This window comes from Coptis chinensis, chromosome 5 (assembly GCF_015680905.1).
Source record: "Coptis chinensis isolate HL-2020 chromosome 5, ASM1568090v1, whole genome shotgun sequence".
NCBI classification, from domain to species: Eukaryota; Viridiplantae; Streptophyta; class Magnoliopsida; order Ranunculales; family Ranunculaceae; genus Coptis; species Coptis chinensis.
Window position 1 is genome coordinate 97,684,222 of NC_141460.1, and position 19,310 is coordinate 97,703,531.

General features: G+C 36.8%; 2 protein-coding genes, 1 long non-coding RNA gene and 1 other non-coding gene across 5 annotated transcripts; 2 read left to right on the forward strand and 2 right to left on the reverse strand.

The window, feature by feature from the left end:
* The first annotated feature begins 276 nt into the window (after positions 1-276).
* LOC147500709 (ras-related protein RABA5c-like) lies at positions 277-3,469 on the forward strand. Its single transcript, XM_086562333.1, has 2 exons — positions 277-851; positions 2,849-3,469. Exons 1-2 carry the CDS (start codon positions 521-523, stop codon positions 3,169-3,171), a joined length of 654 nt encoding a protein of 217 aa, XP_086418459.1. The 5' UTR covers positions 277-520; the 3' UTR covers positions 3,172-3,469.
* A 1,594-nt stretch (positions 3,470-5,063) lies between these two features.
* Positions 5,064-5,700, forward strand: LOC147500710 (uncharacterized). The gene is made up of 3 exons (XR_015194735.1): positions 5,064-5,156; positions 5,384-5,449; positions 5,561-5,700. It is a non-coding gene; the product is annotated as an uncharacterized LOC147500710 (long non-coding RNA).
* Positions 5,701-10,173: 4,473 nt separating this feature from the next.
* On the reverse strand, positions 10,174-14,205 carry LOC147500711 (protein PEP-RELATED DEVELOPMENT ARRESTED 1, chloroplastic). Of its 2 annotated transcripts, none has more exons than XM_086562337.1 (10): positions 13,831-14,205; positions 13,185-13,340; positions 12,795-12,863; positions 12,523-12,693; positions 11,780-11,923; positions 11,173-11,316; positions 10,986-11,051; positions 10,807-10,905; positions 10,619-10,722; positions 10,174-10,518 (listed from the first exon to the last, which is right to left on the reverse strand). In XM_086562337.1, the coding sequence occupies exons 1-8, from the start codon at positions 14,149-14,151 to the stop codon at positions 10,867-10,869; spliced, it is 1,110 nt and encodes a 369-aa protein (XP_086418463.1). In that variant the 5' UTR covers positions 14,152-14,205; the 3' UTR covers positions 10,174-10,518; positions 10,619-10,722; positions 10,807-10,866. The 2 variants fall into 2 exon arrangements, with proteins under 2 accessions (XP_086418463.1, XP_086418462.1); XM_086562336.1 differs by having other exon boundaries at positions 10,807-10,866; positions 13,831-14,202.
* A 28-nt stretch (positions 14,206-14,233) lies between these two features.
* TRNAK-UUU (transfer RNA lysine (anticodon UUU)) lies at positions 14,234-14,306 on the reverse strand. The gene has a single exon. It is a non-coding gene; the product is annotated as a tRNA-Lys (tRNA).
* Between the last annotated feature and the right edge of the window lie 5,004 nt (positions 14,307-19,310).

Consider the following 19,310-nt stretch of genomic DNA (forward strand, 5'->3'; position numbering starts at 1 on the left):
AAACCCAAACTCGAGCCTGATAGATACCCCGAAATATAGGGTTAGGGTAGGATTTGGTCACACTTCTCAACAAAATACCCGACTCCGAACCTGACCCGCTAAAAACCGATCCAGGTTTGGATAACCCAATACCCGTTCAAAACCCAAAAAGTCGGGTTCGGGCCAGGTCGGGTACCCGTTTGGGCATCCGTAGTCACAAACATAGAAACCATATTCGTTAAAATGGATTCGGATATGGTTGGATTCGGGTCGCATCCCGTACCATTTCCCGCCCTATTTCCAGGTGGCTTGATTGAGTTGCACAGTGTGAGTTGCACCCATACAACTTGTAAAATAGTTGCTTAATAGAATTTTCCAAAAAAATACAAACAAAATGATTTCCAGCCCACAGTAGTAAGTACCAGGTGTCTAGGTGCCAGCCATTTCTTTCGGCTTTAGACAACTTTCCTTAATTCTAGTAAAACTACAAAGCCCCGGCCAGTTAACAGCTGAATCTAAAGTAGTTTATTCTGTTATTATTATGGAAGAAGAGGAAGGTGGTGAAGAGTATCTGTTCAAAGTAGTAATAATAGGAGATTCAGCAGTAGGGAAATCAAACTTGTTATCAAGATATGCAAGAAATGAGTTCAATATGAATTCAAAAGCAACTATTGGTGTAGAGTTTCAGACCCAGAGTATGGAAATTGATGGGAAAGAAGTTAAAGCTCAGATTTGGGATACTGCTGGGCAAGAACGTTTTCGTGCTGTTACTTCAGCTTATTATAGAGGTGCTATTGGTGCTTTTATTGTTTATGATATTACCAGAAGAACTACCTTTGATAGTGTTGCTCGTTGGCTTGGTGAACTTAACAGTAAGTTTTTTTTTTTTTTTTTTTGTTTTTTTTTCTTTGTTTTACTTCAATATGAATGAATTATGAATCAAAATATGTTGAGTTTTTTTTTTAATGAATAAAGAATACTTTTTTCTTTATTATTTGATTGTTTGAGTTATGATTGTATTGTACATTTTGGAATTTGATTTGTTGGTTTTTATGGTGCTTAGAGATTGTGGATCTGAACTTGGGAAGTTGGTTTATCTAGTTTTAATTAAATATATATACCTGAATAGATCGTTTCTCGGACCCTTTGTTCTAGAATGAATGTAGTTTGTATACAAAAACATAGTTGCAGTAGTCAATTTGAGAATGTAGACTGAGGGTCTTTTAACTGATTGTAGGAGTAGGTTGATGAGTGAACCTGTTATGCGGTTTTACGAGATTAATCAAAATCGAAGAGCTCTATAGTCTATATGTAGAAATATGGAATTCAAGGATCATGGAGGGGTATCACATATAAAAGGTTTGACACCTGTTACCCGAGTATGGAATTATACTAACGTGAAGTTGAAGATGGATGGACTAGATATTAGAGGAGTGGAGAATTTCTAATTTCTACTTCCACCGTAAAGACATGTATATGCGAAGTAACTGCTCCAAGTAAACTCATTATGCGAGGACGTGGAAAATATGATACCATCAGTGATCCAACAACATGTATATGTTAAATTGTTAACCTCAATGTTGTAGGCAGATGGAAAGTTGACAACCGACAGGGTAGTGTTCAATAGATCTTGGGATTATAAGGGGTTGGAGTGGACACGTCACGGGATATCAGAACAAGGTGATTCATTATCACCCCTTTTTTTCGTCATCTTGGTCCAGGTTCTATGGAGAATGATTACTAAGAGCAATGTATATGCGGGCGTTATATGGTTTCATGGTGGGTGAAGGGAAAGTGTTCAACACCAGTGTGCCGGTTGCTGGAGATCTTATAGTGTTGTTTGGTGAGGACCTAGAATAGTTGAGCGTGGTGAGGGGTCGCTAAGCTGTAACCTCTCTTAGTGTGAATATGCATAAGGGGAAAGTGGTCAATATTTGTTGGTGAGGTTATAGACTTGCAGGGTGTCGCTGATTCGATAGGTATGTTTGGAGGTGGTCTTATTTTGTTGTTTGGGGGATTATCTAGGGGTAGAGAAGAGAGCATTATCATTTTCTGACCACTGGTTTGAGCATCTCAACATAGAGAGTAGCTGGTTATATGGAAAGGTAAATTCCTATCAAGCGTTTGGACTATGTTGACTATCAAAAGCAATTTGACAGTCTTTCAGTGTTCCCTTCTTACTGTTCTATCGTGTGAGGCTCACAAAATAGAAGCTTCAGTTAGGAGTTTGCTTTGGGACGATGCTGAGGAGGCTCATGGATAAGCCAGGGAAAGGCTAGTCTTGGTTTGTGTGATACTCGCAGTTCCAGTAAGGCCCTTCTAGGTAGAAGTCTACTAGACGGTCGTACGGGAGTAGTTACCAGAAAGGCTTATTTTTCTAATTTAGCTGTCCTCAAATTTTTTCTGTTTTGCTCCCTCAAACTTTTGGATGCAAATTGGTGTGTCCAACCACAACGTTGTAAAATGGTAATTACAAAAGTTTGTGTTAAGTTCGTATTTGCTTGTTGTTTGTTGTATACCACAACATGGTTCTGTTGATATTGTGGAGAATTAGGGATGCACCTTGTTTTTTTTTAAGAAACAAACACCTGATTACTTATAGATGCAACACTGGTGGTTTGGTTTGTTTTTTATAGAGTACCAGTGGAATGATATACACAACAGATGATTAATTATTTTAGGATCATTTCGTTGTTTTTGGTCCATGCTGCTTGCTTGATGACTTTGAAGACTAGAAATGCCAGTTTCTTTTAAGAGGAAGTGTTAGTATGCTTTCTTGGCGTGAGTGTGTACTGTTACAAATCTCATGTTTATAAGCTTTTGAAATTAAGATCTGAAGTTTTTGTGTTCTGTTGATTATATTTTGCAGCTCATTCGGATACAACAATAGCAAGGATGTTGGTAGGCAACAAATTGGATTTAGAGAACATCAGGGCTGTGAGTGTGGAGGAAGGTAAAAGCCTAGCAGAAGAAGAAGGAATGTTCTTCATGGAGACCTCTGCTTTAGATTCCACAAATGTTAGAACAGCCTTTGAAATGGTTATCAAAGATATATACAACAATGTCAGCAGGAAAGTGTTAAATTCGGATTCTTACAAAGCTGACGTGTCTCTCAACAGGGTAAGTCTGGTCAACAATAACGATGAAGGATCAAAGACAACTCAAGGCAAGTCTGCTTGTTGTTCAAGATGATTTTGTTCATCTACTTTCTACCGGAATGGTGAATTCATGGGCTTTTGTTGAGTTAGCTTTGTGGAATGCTGTTCCGCAAGTTGGTTTTATCTCTTTATTCATTGGTGGGTTAAAGGGTTTCCGCCTACTTAATAAGATTATAGAAGTGTTTTGAAATTTGAAATTTTTTCTTTACTGGTGTCGGAGAAAGAAATATGTAATTTTGACATAGAATAAACTGGATTGAAGTATATGGTTGTTCTTCCTTAGTCATGTAAAGTTTTAATTTTATAAATGCCATCCTTGTGCCTTTACTGCAGCGGATGCAACTATTGTTCTATTAGCACCTTTTATGTGAATGTCATTATTCTTTGCCTTTCTCTGGATTTCAAAGGTGGTCCTGTTTATGCATTTTTCTGCCCCAGAACAATTTTTTTTCCACAATGAACTTAAGTCCACCTTCATCTCTGGTGGAAAAATCACACAGATATATGTTATTTCAAATTGCTAGCGTTATAGTGGACCACTGAACCTCATGTAATAAAGTGCCACACCAAATCACCAATACGTTATTTTCTTTCACGCATGTATATTTAACTTAGAATGTTCAAGGAAGTATTCACTCTGCAGCATTATGAACTCAAAACTAAAAGCTGTAGATGTAGGCCACTCAAAGCCCACATTCCCGGGTATGAACTCAAAACTAAAGGCTGTAGATGTAGGCCACTCAAAGCCCACATTCCCGGGTTCTGGGTTTTAGACTTCAAGTAATTGGGCTGAGAGCCCAATTTTTCCAATATTTTCGCCTCAAGTCCACTTCAATTTTAATTTTGCCATAAATTTTATGTAAATTTAAATTTGCATATGAAAAAAAAAAAATCGTGTGTAAATTTAAATTTGCATAAGACTTATGGCGAAATTAAAATTGAAAATGTGTCATTGAGCCAAAATTATAAGTAAAAAATGATAATATCAGCCCGATTTGGAACTTGTGGCGAAATGAAAAATCATTGTGAATTTATGGCGAAATTATTATTGGGCTTTGTCCTTGGGCCGTAATCTCTATCTATTTAAACTTTGAGCCCATCAGCCTGTTTTTCTGATAAAATTTTCGGGTACTTGACGCCCTGTTGCGTTTCCTATTCGTTAGTAAGTGCAGTCCGAGTTCACGTTTTGTATCCCGAGTAGAGAAATCCTGTGTAGAATTACTGATTAGGAGGAAAGAAAATACTAAGTTTGTTAAGCCATAAGATTGACAAAGTTTAGAGTGAAGCATGGCATTCCATCTTTCAAAAGTTCAACCCAAGTTTAGTTGGATGTGCAGGTGTTTTGACATTTGCACCAAAGGTTCAACCTATTTTAGGAAATATACTACGAACCCTCTAAACAACTTAGTTTTGTTACTGCATAGTCAAAAGTTTTTATGTGCAAACTCAAAAGCCAAAATGGCTGTCATATTGAAGTGGAATATGAATTTAGCTTGGTTGTTTTTAAATACTTTGCCCTTACAAATGATTGTGGATTCTCTGAAAAGGAGAACACTGCTATGCACAAACTGACGATCTTTAGTAATTTTATTGAATTCGAATTATTTTTTGTCTCAGTCGAGGGGCCGAAGGCAATAGTTACCTGCTCCTTAGTCCTTACTTCATCGTGTTTGCTCATCAACATCACAACATGGTTTCAACAAAATTTCAAGTGGCTCAAGAGTCAAGATTACTCCTAAAATTTTAAATGTGACGCACTAGTGGTCCAGCTGAATAATCAGAGCTAATTTAAACAGCAGTACAGTGTGCAACACTAGCTAACTCATCTATTTCTTCCTTGTTATCCTCTCCCTCTCCCTCATTTTTTCTTATCTTCTCATTCACTATTCAAATACTGACCACTATTCATTCGTCATAACAAACCAATATTCCAGAGAGAGTGAACATCTATGGCTAAACCACCAGCCCACTTGGTCATATTCCTTTTCACCTTCCTACTTTCTGCATTCTTTATACAAGGTTCTACTCAAATTCTTTATCCTTGTATCTTTTCTACATTCTGTATTACTAGTAGGCACTTGGCTTTACGTTTTAGTCCACAAAACCAAATTTTTTGCTGCAGTAGTCCATGAACGTACTTGGTTTGAATTGAGTCACTTCACCTCCACCATTATTTATTGCACCTTTGAGAATTGACACAAGCATTTAGAATATTCTGTTGTCCTAACATGTTTGAAGTGTTGCAGGTTTGACAAGTCAAGTTGTTGTTCAAAATCAAAGTGTCAATGATATGCGTTTGCAGGTGAAAAGTTGTAAGAATGCTAAATAAATAGAAATGCTCAACTTACTATTTGCTCTGAAGCTAAATCTTATATGCTGTTACAAATTGTTGTAAATTTTGTTATGTATGTTGCACATTACAGGGCAGTCCTAGTAGGATAAGGAATCCAAGGAGACTGTTGATTGGATCAACTGCGCCAACCTGCACTTACAACGAGTGCAGAGGATGCAAGTTCAGATGCAGAGCTGAGCAAATTCCAGTTGATGCCAATGACCCCATTAATAGTGCTTACCACTACAGATGTGTGTGTCGCAGGCAATAAGTTGCGCTCATTCTAGTATCACTCTTCACATATTGTAAGAAAAAACCCAAGCAAATGCAAGGGTGAGGTTTTGATAAGCACATATTGTAGCCTAAAATTTCCCCTCCCTCTCCATTATTTTGTTCGTAGAAGTGGTTGAATGAGAGTTGTAATCTCCGGTATTAATGAAAGTAAATGTGAGATAATATTGTATGCAATGGCGTCTCCTTTTCTTTTTCCGGTCTTTTGTGATGATATTTAGCAGTAGAGAAAATCCTCCTAAAGCAAATTTTTGCATATACTTTAATTTGATATTTAAGTATATGTAACACTTTCTGGGTTTTAGGAATGTTGTGAACTGGCCTAGCCGCCTAGGATAAACTCTAGAACTCAGCTAAATTTGTGGTCTCCAGATGAAATTGTCATACAATTCTTCGGTCATGGTGTTCAAGAACACTCTTGTAGAGCAAGATGTTAAAAGCTCGACTTCTCAAACATAACATGTTAACCAGATTCCGTTTGTCATGCTCCAAGTCTCCATCTACTTTCGTTCACAACTCACCCTTTCTGTTCCATATGTGTTCATGATTAAAATGATGAATCGACTAATAATCGATTAGTGGTTTATTTACTTTGAAGAAATGACAAACAAATATCTGTCTCCTAGGAGGGGTAATAAACAACCAAACTATAGATAACCAATAAACCTAATGAGAAAACTAGAATAATAATATCATAATCAAATCAATTTATGATCTCTACCATTCTAGAATAATAATATATTCTCATATCTTCCATTCTCCCATAGAAGGGACAATAGTGAGCCTACAACATTAATCATGCACATAAACACAAAGTTTAAGCAATTCCGTACACATTAAAAACAAGGACAAAAATGAGGGGACTAGGGGAAACGTTGCTCCAAATGTCTAATAGAGATGCCAATATGGCCATATAGTCTAGAGGGGGGTCAATCCAGCTTGAGCAGTTGGCTTTACACGTGCAACTTCACAGAACAGCTTTGATCACCATCCAAGATGTACTATTTTGTTCACAGCGACCAAATCCTTAGCACTTTATCTTTGGTCAATGTTATTCCAGATTTCCAGAAGTGAAAAATGCTTAGTTATTCACTTCTCATGATTCCACGCTCGCACAAAAAAGATTCTCTGCTTGTACTCCACACAAGCCTCCAAGTTCAAGTCCCAATGAATGAAGAAAAAGTGAGTAGTATCAAGTATCAACAAGCTATATCGATTATCGTGTCTATTGTTAATTTGTTGTACAGAATCACAACACTCCAATGCAAGAATTGTTGATCCAATACTATCTATTATACTTTTTACAATGCGGCAAAAGGAGTCCAGCGTAATCCACATAATTTTGAATGTTTAATACGTTTCTTAGTAGCTGAATCCCCCCCTAAGAGAAGCACTGCGTGACCATGTGCTCTTATACTGCATCCTGCATGCCTTCTCTCCCCCACCCAGAAACCGTTCATTAAATTCACGTTGTCGCTTAAGAACAAAATGCATACAAGAAAAAAGTAAGGTTGTTGTTAGGTTGGGTCCAGTCGACCAGTTCTTTGTCTTAAAAGTGGGATTGTGAATTCTAGAACTCAATTATTTGCAAAAGCACTTATCTTTGTGTCTTGTCTGCCTATGTGAGATGGTGCTGGAATTATCACATGATTGTGGATTTGTGGTCCCATTACCGTTCATAAACTACAAAGGATCACATGTCCAGCAATTTTTGAACTAATCGATTAAATACAGTAATGGCAAACTTAGTTTCTAGCAATAATCTATCCCATATATGTGGTCCTGTTCTAGGGTTAACGAGTATTATCCCCATCAGATGAGCCAATTAGATTTCCCCACTAGATGGAAAAAGGGGGTGACATGAATACACCGAAGATTATGTATTTTGATACTCATACAGTCATACGTAGGACGTGAAGCGAACTTTTATAAATCAATCATTCAATTATTGACAGTTTGCCAAAAAAAAAAAAAAAAAAAAAAAAAGTGTCGACTATCAAAGTCGGTAAATTTTTTGGGTGATGATACTAGAAGTCTGGAATTTGTTGCCTCAATATAACGGATGTACAATTGGACTAGTCACGTAATGAGTAAATATATGTCAAAACTAGAATCTGAACCGTTCCAAATGACATTAGGCAGATATATGCGATATTTGAGATTCAAACCTTCTCGCATGCTCCCAAATTCATTTCCATCTTTTAGTATGTTTCCAGACACTCCAAATAAAATGGTCGAACGTATAAATCGGAGCATTAAGTTGGGAGTTATGCCTGGTTGAAGTTTTAACCTAGTTCAATATTCCATTTTGATTGTACTGTAAAAATAGTTTTGACATATATGTAGGGGAACTGCAAGCAGCATCCTCTACAACCAAGATTGTTGCCTTCGCTTGCCACAATTGTATTGTTGATTATTCGAATGAAAGTTATTTGATGCCTTCTTTTGAAATGTTGTCTTCTTATAAATTACTTACTTATTGCTTCTGCTCACTACGTACAATTGTAATTTGATTACTGCTTACTCAAAACACTGCTAGCTTGCACTGCTCACTCAAATAATAGGTTTACTTGGGATACGTTACACCCCAGTGCCGCACGACACACACTGTTTGGAACGTGTCTGTGACACAGGTTGTGTGGGAATATAAAGCCAAGATGTATTACGTACAATTGTGATTTGATTACTGCTTACTCAAAACACTGCTAGCTTGCACTGCTCACTCAAATAATAGGTTTACTTGGTACACGCTACACCCCAGTGCCGCACGACACACACTGTTTGGAACGTGTCTGTGACACATAGGTTGTGTGGGAATATAAAGCCAAGATGTATGAGTGAAACCGTGATTGTCTTCAGGAAATTGCTACTTACAACAACCATAGTCAGACTGTCAAAGCAATACGGCCTAGCAATATTTTCATTAGAACGCACAGAATCTGAAACCTGAACCGTATCAATTTGGTCATGGTGCTAACGCTAAACCGAAGTTACAGTTTGCATTGTGACTTTCTACAGTAAAAGCGGGTAGGGAAACCTCAATTCCTGATGAACGGGAAGTCAAGAGTGACCGAAACAAGGATAATTTTTTTTTATTCTTAAGAGCTGTAATGATCTCAGGGCATCGAGAGAAGCCCCCTGGAACTGTGCTGATCTTAAGGCATCTATAAAAGCAATCTTGGTGTTGTTTAATGTGGTGGAGATACTACGTCTAGAGAGAAGAAAACAGGTGCTGATCACCTTGCTGCCGTTGGTGTAAAGTGTAAACAATGAGGAATTCATGTACTTTTGCTTCCCTTTTGATCTTACTTTGTCAGACCTTTTAAAAGATGATAAGGATGGAGTCGTAACTTTCAGGTTATAATATATCTGCAGGTTTGGGTCTGCCCAACCCAGTTACCAGTGTACAGAGATTCATGTTTACAGATAATCGAGCAGGGCTGCTGACTATTTAGCTCGTACATCTAGTCATCAATCTTGTAACTTTTTCATACCTCTTGATGAGAAACTCAGCTTATATGTAAAAGAGGATAAGGACGCAAAGATTTATATGAGGTTTTAATCAGTGTAGTAAAGGCGTTAAAACGCACCTAAGGCGCAACACTCTATTGTGCCTTAGGCGCAAGGCGCGAGGCGTGGCGCGCGCTTGATTGAAGTGAGGCGCGTAGTAATAAAAAAATAGATATATCAAATAAAAAATAAAATAAATATTAAATATGACATAAATTATCACTAATTTGCTTAGCCAAACTTTAAAATTAATTTTATGTGATTGTAAACATAAAACCATTGTAGTCATTTAAAAGAAAAATCTTAAACAATAAGTAAAGAACAAAATAAAACTCGTATCTCTCAATACAATCTAGCTCAACTTCAATAAACTAAAATAATGAACCAATCAAATTGAGTCAAATGAGTTCTTCATAAAATAGAACACTTGATTTAATTTTAGAATCCCGTAAAACTTCATTTAAAATTTAATCCATCTTTGTGTCTTCTCTCAATCCATACAACTTAACAAAAACAACAAAAACTAGTCAAAATTAAATTTAAAGTGTACTCCACAATGAAACTTACTAAATTTGTACAATTTCTTATATCATACAACAATTGGATCGAGTGTAAATGTGTCACCTATAGAAAAAATTGTAAAAAAAAACGAAAAAACTGTAAAAGTTGATAAAAGCTAGCCTTGTGCTTGTCGACAAAAAAGCACAAAAGCGCCGCGCCTTTATATTACCTCTGGCCTTTAGTCAAGGCGAGGCACTAAAAGCAAAGCTTTTAGCTTTAAGCGCCTTTGACTACACTGGTTTTAATACAGGTTAGGGTCAGCCATAACCCTTAATCTAGTACCAAAAAAAAAAAAAAAACACCCCAGTTAGCAGTTTTTTCAAAAAAAAATACAAAATAAAATCAAGTAACTGTGGCGCCAATCTAGAGAATGAGATAACTACAAACCGCACTGTTCAAAACAGCTAATGATCATAGCAAAATGAGAACTGCGGAGCCCTTTCTGAGTTCAAATGGCAAGCAAAATTGGAAAAAGAGTAGCTAGTGAACTTTGTGTACAGCATCATCAAGAAGAACTGCAGGAAGGGGCACTATTACTTAAATAGCAATGTAAAATTTGAATACTATTGTTTCATTTTCTTTTTCCAGATCATATATATGTCGCTCTTCTTGTGAAGCCTGGCAGTGAATACATTAGATGGATTATGTTCTCCTTGCAGGGAAAGGCTTCAATTGCAAGTGGAGTTTCTGAGTTTAAGAAAAATAAAGCTAATAAGACTTGGATCAATATTCATAAACTTTTGGGGAAAATGTTTTACTTAAATAATATAAGAAGGTACATACTAACCTCGGAGCTGAAAAAGTGAAATAAGAAAAACTGGACCATCAATCAGTCTGACTGAAACACTAAAAAGCTATTTCTTGAAGAACTTGAAGGGTCTTCTGATGAACCTAGAATCCAAAAGAGAAAGAGGTATAAGGTGACAATTTAATGGGGCATTTTTAGACAGAGCTTCATAGTAGAGGACTTGTTACCCATTCTAGATGTTGGGCTGTAATGCCTGATCCATTTTCAGCATAGATGCCACCCAGTACCTAACAAATTGGAAAGTACCGTGACATCAGATGGGAGTTCTAGATAGTACATACAAAGAGAAAGTAGTTGAAGTTTGCATACACATATATATTCAAAAACGAGAAAAGTGACATTTAACCTTGGAAACAGTCTCCAGAAACATTCCAGGACGTACAGGAAGTGGTTTGCGTCCTGTGACACTAGCCTGGAATTGCAGAGTTTCAATGAGCCAACTTCTTTAAGGAAAGTCAAAAATAAAATGTAAGGAAACTGTCTCTGAGAGACTTCACAGTTCAAACATCGTAATCAAGTGTAATGCAACTCACTCTTCCCGCAATTCCACTGACAACATCATCCTCATCACTGCTAGAGTGATCTGCACCTTCATCTTTCCCTTGCATCACATTTTTTATCATTTTTTGGACAGCATCACCAGGTTTCAAAGCAACTAGCTTTGTCAAAAAGTTCACCTATATATTCCAAATAGAAACAAAACCATATACAGAGACACAGAGTAATATTAGTTGGAATACCTCACACAGAAATACACATTGAAACTTCTATCTTATCATGTTTGTGTGTGTATAAAGCATGGGCGACATGCTTGTTCGGCGCCAAACATCTCAGAATTGAAATTTCCTGGTTGGTTGAAGGTGCATGACAGAATGAGTTGTTCTAATTTGATAGATTTTTCTTGGTCATTTAAACTTTGTTCTATTCTAATTTGCAGGGTAACATAGTGTTAATGCAATTTGAACGTTACCCGTCTCCCATTATTGGACTACAAGCCAATAAACATTGCATTGGAGGAGTAATTAAATGTTTTACTATTTCTAACAATTCACTATATGCAAAGAAAAATGATTTAAGTAATGATAGAACTAGGGTGCCCTTTAACCTTATAAAAAGGACTAAACACAAATATAATCACACCTCTGCCTCAGGGAGAGTATTTAGACCGCGGTCATTTCTTTCATCTAATATTCCACCTCCCATCATATTTCTAGCTTCCTCTCTAATCAAGACCAGTCTTGCAAGTAGCTTTCGATCAGGAACAATTGGCCTAGATTCCATTGTCTGCAAAAAAAATTATCTAGGTAAGATGATAATACCTATAGCTTTTACATAGTATTTGGTACAAATAAATGACTTCAATTGCTTTTTAATGGAATTTCTAACTTTACTGTGAGTTAAAAGAAGAAGATGCAAAAATGGAACTAGGGAAGAGTATCTTAGAGAGAGAGTCCTTCGTATTGAGTGGCTTAACATTGTATTATATTGACGAAAAACTGTCAAGAAGCCAAGGATTCAATGTCAAATGTAAGCTAGGACTAAGAGCCACATACTTTAAAGCAGACAAAGAGTAAAGGAATATAGAAGGATTTAAGTTAGAGATACAGTTAGGTAGGAAAATTGAAGAAACATAATGGAGTGGCACATAATGAAAGGAAAATTCTTAAAAGACATCCAAAGGGATAATTCTCACAGTTGTTGAATAGGAAGGATTATTGTGACAATTAACAAGAAACAAAGTGTCCATATTTGCTGCATTGGGAGAGTTAGGGTTGATGCATTCGATTTCTGATAGACACCATGTCATGATTTGTTTCTACATTACATCTTGCATTATGTTCCAGAAAGAGGAATGTGAATATCTTCCGGCAAGTGATTATTACCTCAAGTAAATCATCAGCCTGGTTTGCTATATCATTCAAATTTGCTGCAGGAAGTTGAACTTTCGCACCTTTCTCATTTCCAAATACACCACCTCCTGCAGCCACCCTACGGAGTAATTCATGTCTGCTTTCTTTTTGGGGTGTCCGACAAAGTAGACCAACCACTTGAACCTAACATCAGAAATCTAAACGGCCTCATTTTCAATTCAGTAGATGGTTGCGGTCCAAAGTCCCTAACAAAACCGAGCATAGAAAAAAGAATTAAGGCTCACATGTGGGGGGCACTTCTTGGTAAGATGAGATAACACTGTCTGCTTGATTACCTCTAATAGTGACTTGCGCTGCATTGATAAAAAAGATAAAATCAAATAAGTTCGATTGAAAAAATTTAAAACAACAAGTTTAACCATCCTAGGACACTTGCGAGTCCTCCAACAATATTTATCTGCTTAAACACTAAGTTACATTGACACGGACACGTGTGTCCGTATCTGTGTCGAACACGGCAAAATGTCAAAAATTGAGGTATATCACATACAATTAATGTGTCCGTGTGTGTCCGACACGGACACGTGGATACGTATCTGACACAGGTTTGTTTAGAATATGGTGTGTCCATGTAACATAGCTGAAACATTTGAACTAATGACCTTATTGTGTACCTGATCGTCATTGTCTTTCTCAGCAAGTTGGATCATGTAATCAAGGGCCATAATAAATCCAGATTCCATCTCATCAACTCTCTTTCCTATGACTCCTTGTGCAGCTATTTCCACTGCCACCAACTCGGACGCTTCATCCATATTCATATCCTCCAACTGCAACCAAGTTTAACTAAAATAATTATGCGCTGAATGATACATGTATATGTTCAGCACCTCAATGGTTCTTATGTTTGACATTATCTAGTTAGCAAATGTTTGTCAGTTGTCAATAATCCTATTCAACAAAATGAGGAACTGTAAGGCTAAACAACACCACAAAACAGACCTAGCCACCAGGAGCAAATGAGCACTAGATTTTACCACTCGGGTTTTCACTTATAATAATGAAAATACATCAAACAATTTGACATTATTAGGAGTTACAGACTACAACTAATATAACTACAGACAATATGCATGCATACAAAAAAACTTGCATTGAGGTACACTATACATGCTGTCTAAATTGGACGTGTTGTGTACTTAAAAACAATCAGACAACTAATTTTTTTGAAAAGAATCAAACTTTAACAACATAAAAGGTCACTGAAGAAAGGGGCTCTAAAATTTCAGATAATGTACTATAGAAGTAAACTAGACTTACAAGAGTAATCATTTCTTCAAGTACAGAAGTAACTTGTTCACCTCCTTTAAGAATAGCTTCATATTGAGCATCATCCCATTTTTCATCTTCTTCTCTCCTTTGTTGCTTTGTTTTCACTCCTATATCATCATAACCTCCACCAACTTCATAGCTTACAGAAATATTCCAAGTTTTTTGCTTCTTATTGGGCTGAGTAGAAATGGCAAGTGTTGAGTTGGAGAGTGAAGGGGTTGGAAGAAAGTGAGTAGAAAGAGTTGGATTGTTTGAAGTAGGAACCAGATATGGGGAGAAGGGAGAGAAAAGATGAAGTGTTTGCAACATCTTGTTTTTAGGAAGCAGCTAGAAACAGAGTGTTGGATTGAGAGATGAAAGATTATAAACTAAAAAAATAAAAAAAAAATACCGCCGTCTGTGGGAATCGAACCCACGACCACGTGGTTAAAAGCCACGCGCTCTACCAGCTGAGCTAAGACGGCCATCTGCTATAATAGCAAATATAAAAGTTTATTTAATACACTTTAATTTCAGATCGAGATTTAAAAATTGCTATGAAATGATATTTTTTTTTTGCTAAGTGAGCTGAGATATTGTATCTACTATCTATATACTAAAGCAGAGACCTCTCAGAGAGATTTCTCTCACTCCTAGATAGCATTCTAATATGAGAGATAACTTTTTCTCTCTCCTAGGTGGTTTTCTACCATGCCACGTGGACTCTTTAGAGAGTTTGATTTAATTTCCACTTTCCAAAAGAGTACAATTAATATAGCTCTACCCCACATGGTTTTCTATTTTAGTACAACTCTTCCAACTTAAGTGCAATTCAAATTAGTCCCCATAAATTCCGCAAATATAATTATGTTTAATTTTAGTACAACTTTCCCAACTTAAGTGCAATTCAAATTAGTCTTCACAAATTCCGCACACATAATTATGTTTAACTAGCAATTATCTCCTCATAAACAGGAAAGAAATTACCACACAAATTCCATATGTATAAAGAATATATCAATTATTTCCTAAAAAATAGGAAACATGGTCTTATTACCCCCAAAATTATGTAGTATAGATTTTTCTTCAATGTTGGAATTAAATATCAACATCAGCCATTTAACAAGACGTACTATGTTAGTACAGCTCTCCCAAATTTAGTACAAAAAACAAAGTTAATATATAGTGTCTGACTACCACATCAAGACATAAATAGTACTATATACCTACTACGACATACGTAATTTTGATATCCAGAAATTATAGATTAATTTTATGAACAACACCAAAAACACAACCAAACAAGTAGAAGACAAGTCAATAAGCACAAGTTAATAACGAACATGTTGGGATCCTATTTTCTGAATAATAAGAAATAATAAATGGCTCCAGATGCATAAGTGGACAACATGCAATGATTGATTAAGTATAGTTAGAGCACGCAAAAAACAAAATCTACCTACAATTCCAAGAAAGTATTACAAGAGATCAGTTATATTGCCTGTTCAATTTTAGAGAACTTCACAAAAGAGTCTTTAGGATTCGACCAATCAAAGCAGTAAAAATTCTCCATCATCCATGCCACTTAGGCATCACACTATTACCCATTTGGAGTCCCCAACTAAGAGCAATTTGTGCAGGAGTCTTCAACAATTTCTCTGACACCATACTTAATCTTAGATGCTTACGCACAATACTCTTTAGCCATGCTGAACTAGGGAAACCTAATAGTTAATATCCCTACAAAGTGAAGGCCATGAGATCTAGAAAAAAGATCTGCAAATATAATATTAAAGTCAGAAGCTTAAGTTTTTTAAAACTTATAACTTACGGATAGGTGTACTCCGCTCAATTGGCAAAAGGCACGCAACTGAGACTGTTGCCAAGCTGGGTGGCATTCCACCTGATTGACAGCAACAAAGACACTTGAAACTTCCAAAAGCTCTCCGATCCCAACTTTTTTGACAAAAAAATTCTAATACCAATAACACAAGACTTGCTAAGACCCTCCACTGCTTTCCAAGGTACTAGGAAATTCAGGTTGGAAATTCATGTGAATTTATTATAGTTTTCACACATAGGCAATTGTATGTGGCGGTTTTAAGAACAACATCTAGATAGGGATTGAGATAAATATCTAAATTATCTGGACAGTGTAGTTGAATCATTTAAATGTGAATAAGACATCATTAATGATTTGACCTTATTTTGGATGTAGAAACTGGAGCATGTATACTGATTACTCAAAACAACATACATGCAAATATACAATGATATACACTAATACTGTAATACACAATCATACATGACCAAGTACACTAAAGATTGGAGAACAAAATTTTCTTTCTCTAGAACATAAACAACTTATCTAGCCTATTAGTTTAAAAATCTCAACAAACAAAAAGAATGGGCTTCTCAAAACATCCCATAGCATCAGTGTTACTTAAACAATTCAACAACCGAACCGTTACCTATATCATATTACTGTGAACTAAAATACTGGACATGTTAAAGAGGTGATGAGGTGGGATGGTCAACGAAGTAGTATATTTCCAAGGAAACAATAAGCAATAATGCAACAATATACTATACATTACTACGTACATATTTAATCAATTACCAATTCTCTATAACAGATTTACTCATTGCACTAAAAAATATATTTAAAAACAAATATATCAAATAAATACCTATAATAACACTGTCAATAACGAAGAAGAACTATTAAAGGAGACGAATGCAACTGATGAAGAACATAAAAGAAATTTAAAAATCCAAAAAGAATATAATAACTTCAAATTAATCCAAATAGAAATTAAGTAATAACTTCATTCTCAGTTTTAAGTTTCAACTAAAAAATTAGACACGGTTTTCACGAAAAAAGGTCGAAATAGGAGACACCATGACACATGCTTTAATTCAAGATGTTGTATACAGATAAAAGAAAACAATAGAAGACAAGGACAGAATAACGGTAAATAACCAAGGCGGATTAGGTCGTCCTTAAGGAAAGATTTCACCCTTCCAATGGTGCGAGAAAGGCAACGATGGCGTCTTCCCTCACAGATTCAATGGTTAACGCGGCCCGACTTTGCACTAGAAACGGACTACCCTCTCTAGAAACGACAATATAACTCTCTCCTCGCGGCGGCCGCATGGAAGAAGAGAAGAGAATAAGATTGAAGCAATAAAGACTTATCCGTTTTGTGTAGGTAAGAGAATGGTGTATCCGCGACTTACGCTTTACGTCTCTCTCTTTCTCGAAAAGGGTTGAATCTGGGGTTTATGGAGACAAGATGCTTGCGGGGCGATTTACGGCTCTCTCTACTCGAGTTCTATCTCTCTCTGCCTCTGTATATGATCCCCTCTATAGACACAGCAGTGTTTATATAGAGGTGTGATCCGGTTACCAGATGGGAGAAGGAAACCTCACAAAGTCGGTTTCACAAAACCAACTTGGAGTAGAACTCTAGCAAACCGAAACATGCTGCAACACCAAAAAACCAGTTTAGGGAATAGGTAAACCACTACCCACTAGACAACCAGCCCAAGCCCAAGCCCACGACCACTTCGACTTTCGGTTCGGTCTGGGCGGAGGCCACAGCAGGCGTGTGGCTTTGGGTGAGTCCTCCTCCTAACACAAAAGCTTTTGTACCCTAAGCGGCACGCCTTATGTTAGAGGTTCACCTTAAATACCTCACTACCTAGTGGTGGTTCACCAATGGGACTAAACAACACACAAGTATTTGAAATACACATGAAGATTCCAACAATCCCCCACTATTTCAAAATACTTATAGTCCCCCACTATTTTGGAATAGGATATTACAAAAGAAAATGGGTTAACGAAATGCCGGAGAGAACGAAAAAACAATGCATAAGATACCGGTGCTTTTTCGGGCTTGAACCGACCATAGGGTAACATGTCTTATAATACGTGAAAGTGGTGGATTAAAAATCTTTGAACCAACATTCCCTTGTAGTAAAATAGAGGACATGCACCCACATTGCTCCTTCATTATATGCCTTACTTCATGTTATTTAAGCTTTTTGGCCCTACATATTACCTGTGTTAAAGTGAATGCTTTAGAGTATTTGCACGAATACCCATAAGAACCGACCAGGTTCTACATTCACGTAGGTGGATATCCATCAAGTGCACATAGCGGTTAAAATACACTATCTCATAAAAAATAATGGACTATGGATTCCATTAAGAGTAAAATAACTCATCCTTTTTCTCATTGCTATTCAAGTTATACAAAGTATACAAAAAAAAAAAAATGCTATCTAGTCATAGGGTGGGGCCTCAAATAAAGACAATAGCATACCGGGCGACTAGGTGACTTGTTTTTCCCTTTGAACCTACTTCATGGGATCTCCAATCACATAGGTGGGGTTGCGTCGATCAATAAGCCCTCTATCTAAGGCAAAAGTCCCATCCCCTCGACGTATCAACCACTTGTCTCCCCTGTTAAGTGGCTTTGTCGGAGGATCGGCCAAATTTAACTCGACCTCACATAATCTAGAGCCACAACTCCAGTTCCAAAGAAATGCTTTATAGATCAGTAGTCTCAGACGAATATGCCTGCTTTTCCCATTATACAATTTGCTCTTTGCCTTTGCTATTGCGGCCTGACAGTCACAATGCATAGGTACAGCTGGAGGCGGTTTTGTACCAATAGGAAGATCTGCCAAGAGGTTTCTAAGCCACTCAGCCTCAGCACTTGCTTTATCTAAAGCAATAAGCTCGGACTCCATGGTTGAACGAGCTATCAAGGTCTGCTTAGAAGATTTCCAAGCGACTGCACCTCCACCTAGGGTGAAAATATAACCACTAGTGGACTTGATATCATGAGAATCAGATATCCAGTTTGCATCACAATAACCCTCTATCACAGGTGGAGTTTGTCTAAACCTTATGCCGTAATTCATTGTTCCTCTCAAGTACTTGGCTAATCTCTCTAACGCACTCCAATGTTCCTGACTAGGACAATGAGTGTATCCGCTAGCACGCTAACCGCATAAGCAATGTCGTCCTAGTGCAATTCATCAAGTACATGAGACTACCAATAATTTGGGCATATCTAGATCGAGAAGTACCCATGTTGAGCATTTTTCTGAAGTTCACTATTTGCCTCATAAGGTGTCGACACAGGCTTACTATCATAAAAGTTAAACTTCTTCAAAAACTTCTCAACATAATGCTCTTGTGAAAGCGTATAGCCATCACAGTTTCTGATGATTTTGATTCCAAGAATCACATCAACTTCTCCCAAATCCTTCATTTCAAATTGGGAGGATAAAAACATCTTGGTGTTTCTCACAACATCAAGGCTAGGACTCATGATTAACATGTCATCCACATATAGACAGATAATCACATATGTATTCACATTAAAAGATTTAAAGTAAATACATTTATCAGCATCATTTTATGTGATATCCATTAGACATCATGACAACATCAAACTTTTCATGCCATTGTT